The following is a 4,025-nucleotide window of genomic DNA, read 5'->3' as shown; positions in this document are numbered from 1 at the left end:
ACTACTAATTGGCAGTGAAGACGTTTTCCTCTTGGCTGTCTGAGCAGGCTTGTGCTGACTTAAATAGAGAAATTTGAGAAATATAAAGGAAATGTAGTTTGACCTTTCAGCTGCTAAGACTTTTTTATTACTTCTATAAAATTAATATAATCGGGGGGGGGGGGTCCGATAACTTTTTCAAGGTATGTTTCATTTATTACCTATAGTAGAACAAAATCTTTGTGAAATAAGGTTCTAGTAGAAGGTCTCATTTGAAGCATAAGCAGTGCATGTTGTTTCACACTGAAATGTCTCTGAGATGTATGGCACCAGAATTATTTGATAACTGATCATTGACCAGCCTTCCCTAAAATCCTAAGATTGGAAACACTTATAGTAGTAGTTCTAGTTCTCCTTCTCATCTTTCCTTTCTTCCTCTCCCAAAATATCCTTTCTTTTGGGTTTCAGATTTGGCCATTGTTTAGTTTGTGTCATGACATCCTTTACCTTGTGTGGCATCCTGATGATAACAGTGAGACATTCAACAGTTTGCTTTGCTCATTAAGCTGTGTGTTCCCCATGCTTATGAGCGTGCAGCTATTTTGATCAGACAGATGGGAAACATAGTTGGTATGTCTTTCTGAGTCCTTTGGTCTGGTCTGGAGTGATCAGCGTGAGGTTGTGTATATAGGCAGCCATTTAGCAGTTTGCTTGGACAAATGGTCTCTGAGATCTGTATGGCCAAGGAGAAAGACTAGCAAGTTCTGTAGCTTGTTCTGTTACTGGGAGGAAGGTTGTGGGGGGAGATTTCTTGCTTTGTGACTTCAGAGAACAAGTGAAGTTCGTCCTCTTTACAAACCTATTCAAAAACCTAGAATGCTTGTGTACATGACACACTCCCCTTGCACCAAGGAAAAAAGTGATAGAAAAAGCCCATTTCTCTGGGTAAATACTCTTGTCTAACTTCTCCATATGTTTCCAAAATGTGAATTAGCCCTTCAGAAATTATTTGTATATTTTTAATAGCAAGAAAATTTATATGCTGAGGCCTCTTTCACTTGTCCACTAATAATCAAAGCTTTTGCTTCTTTTTTAGGATGGTGGTCATGACAATAAAATAAACTGTATACGGTGGCACCAGGACAATGGTTGCTTGTATAGCTGTTCTGAGGACAAACACATTGTGGAGTGGAACACACAAACCTGCAAAGTTAAGTGGTGAGTAGGTCTAATTTGCAACCATGGTCACCAGCATTTCTTTTGCACTCCTTTTCTCATAGCTTTTAGTCAGAAGTGATGCAGCTTCATGTGCAAGGAATTCAGGCACTCGTTTTCCATACCAGCAATGGCTGATGTCCAGTCGTCAGATAAAGTTATCTGGGATCCTGGCTTTCTGTGATAAAAAAAAATTGCAAATTCTCTGATAAAACCCCCAAAATCCATGATTAAAAGTCCCCCCGCTGTCTCCTGGCCCTGCTAGTGCTCCTCACTTCCCCCACAGCCTCCCCAGCCCTGCTGGCGCCCTCTTTGCCCCCACAACAGCCTTCCAGCCCTGCTTGTACCCCCTGCTCCCCACCCACAGCCTCTTCCCCCTTTCCCTACCAGAGGGGGGCCCTCAGCTGCCAGAGCTATGGGACCAGGGACTCGGGTTCACAGCTGCAGCAGGAGCATGGAGCCGGCTCCCCCACAGCTGCCTGCTGCTGACTGGGGCAGGGGCGGGGCTGGCTCCTGGCAGCGGTGTGAACTCCTGGGTGGTAAGGGGAACCCGCGCCTCCAGATATGTGAGGGGGCAGGCTGCAGGCTTGAGCTCCTGCCCTGCTTCCCTCCTTAGGGGCTGCTGTAGCCCTGCAGGCAAGACCCAGCATAGCTGGAAACTGGGGTCACGCTGGGATCTCCTTGCCCCCCCCCCCCACTGCACCTCCTGCACCTGCCGCTTCCCTCAGTGCAACCCCATGTGGAGGCGGCGAATTGCTGGGGCAGTGCAGAGTAAGCAGCTGCTACAAGATCCCCGTGTGGCTTCTCTGTCCCCAGCTGCACCAAGTTGTAGGGAGGGGAGCAGGGCAGCTGGGAACAGAGGAGCCATGCAGGGATCTTAGTAGCTGCTCGCTCTGCGCTACCCCAGCAATGTGCCTCCTGCATGTGGGGCTGCCCTGAAGGAAGTGGCGTGGGGCTCTGCCACTCAAAGCAGCGGCAGGTACAGGAGGTGTGGCGGGGGCCTGAGGAGATCCTGGTGTGGCCCCACTGTTCCCAGATGTGCTGGGTCTTGCCTGCGGGGCTACATGGTGGTGGCAGATACTGCCTGGCATGGCAAGGGGGGGAGGGCTGCAGCTGCCATGGTGTAGCCCCGATGGGCGAGCCTGGAGCTGCATGGGGCCCAGGCTGGCAGCAGCTTACAAGCTGGTTTTGAGCGTGGGAAAAGTGGCCCCTTGCCCGCCCGGTGCCTGGCTCCCTGCGCTGCAGCTGCATGCAGTCTGTGTGGGGCTGCCTGTGCCTGCTCAGGACAGCTGCAGCAGGGAGTGCTGGCCATGGGGCAGGAGAGGGGCTGCTTCTCCACCACCCCCGTGCTTAGCACCAGCTTGTTCTCTGCTGGCGAGCAGGGGTTAGGGCTGCCCCCTGCCTTTACCATGGCACTGGGGGGCACTGGGAGTGAGTAGGAACATGGGGCCCACACTGGTGTCCTGGGGCCAATGCCGGCGGGACCCAGAGCAGGGTGGCGGGTCCAGGGTCTAGGCCGGCAGCAGCTCTATGGAGCTGGATCAGCTCCCACCTGTCCCTGCTGGTGCAGCCCAGCCTGACTTCACAGACCCCTGCCAGCCTGCGCCCTGCTTCTGGCCCCACTGGTGCTGGCCCGAAGACATTGGTCCCAAGACACTGGGACATTGGTCCTAAGTTGGTGACCGGGGGCGGGGCTACCCATGCAGCCCTCAACAGCTTGCCAAAACTGCATAAGCGGCCCTCCACCCAAAATAATTGCCTACCTCTGGATTGAACACTGATGAGTAGGGGTCTACTTAAATCATGGCTTTGCAGATTTAATGGAAACTGCTAAATCAACAGCACCAGCAGCAAAAATGAATAAAATGTTGGCTTCCCAGTGGGAGCCGATGGTTCTTGCTGCTGCTTGCAGCCTGGCCTTGCAGCTTGCCCCAGGAGGGGAAAGTGCTGGCTAGCAGGGTTGGATGAGGGGCAGCAGAAAAGATGGCTGCCACCCCCAGCTCTTCTCCCCCCCACCCATTGCCTCTCTGCCAATCGGCAGCAAGGGACGGTGCCTCTAGGAAGTACCTACAAAATCGGTTCTTTGTGCCATGACCAAGCCATGAAATTGCTTTGTCTCATTGCGAGTTAAGTAGAGCCCTACTTATGAGGGAGGGTTGGTTTATTTGTAGATGGCAGCATTTCTACTGGTGCTAATGCCATTTATAGTCAGGAGACTTTATTCAGTGTGTTCAAGCTATGTTTTCTCCTCTCACATAGCCCTCAGTCACGCAAGCAGGTCAACAGAGGGGCCAGGTACTAGTAAATCTCACTATCCCCACACCTTTTTTGGCCACTTTGACAGTCCCAAGTTCATTGAGACACTTCACATGCTTATTGTAGGCATGTGCTTGAGTTCCATTGAAGTCTGTATTTTGTTAATTGTTTTAGAGAAAATTGGTAATTTAGGTCGGTGGATCTTAAGTGTGTACCTCATTGACATGGTCTGATATGGTATTTATGCCTATGAAGTCTAAAGTTTAAATTAAAATTTTTTTACTGGCCTATTTAAGCTACGCTTTTTCTATCATCCCAAAGTTTCTCTTTGTCATTATTAGGGGTGTACCAGCAAATTTTTTGGGCCAATTCATGGATTCATGGATTAAGGGTCGGAAGGGACCTAGTAGATCTTCTAGCCCGACCCCCCGCCAGGGCGGGAGAACAACAAAAAACCCCAGAAAGAGAAACGGGACTCAAATGAGTCCAGCCAGGTAGGCATCCAGCCTCTTCTTAAAGACCCCCAGGGTAGGGGCCAGCACCACTTCCCTTGGAAGTTGGTTCCAGCTCCTAGC

The 4,025-nt window shown here is 50.9% G+C and overlaps 1 protein-coding gene across 1 annotated transcript in view; it reads left to right on the top strand.

Annotated features, from left to right (window-relative positions):
- WDR43 (WD repeat domain 43) overlaps positions 1-4,025 on the top strand; it is a 47,946-nt gene that overhangs the window by 8,330 nt on the left and 35,591 nt on the right. Inside the window, exon 3 of the mRNA XM_019526693.1 lies at positions 1,076-1,197. Coding sequence (XP_019382238.1) covers positions 1,076-1,197 — 122 coding nt within the window. The remainder of the gene's footprint in view (positions 1-1,075; positions 1,198-4,025) is intronic.

Source organism: Gavialis gangeticus, unplaced genomic scaffold, assembly GCF_001723915.1.
Source record: "Gavialis gangeticus isolate Ggan-Ray unplaced genomic scaffold, GavGan_comp1, whole genome shotgun sequence".
Classification (NCBI taxonomy): domain Eukaryota; kingdom Metazoa; phylum Chordata; order Crocodylia; family Gavialidae; genus Gavialis; species Gavialis gangeticus.
This window is presented reverse-complemented; position numbering and strand designations above follow the sequence as displayed.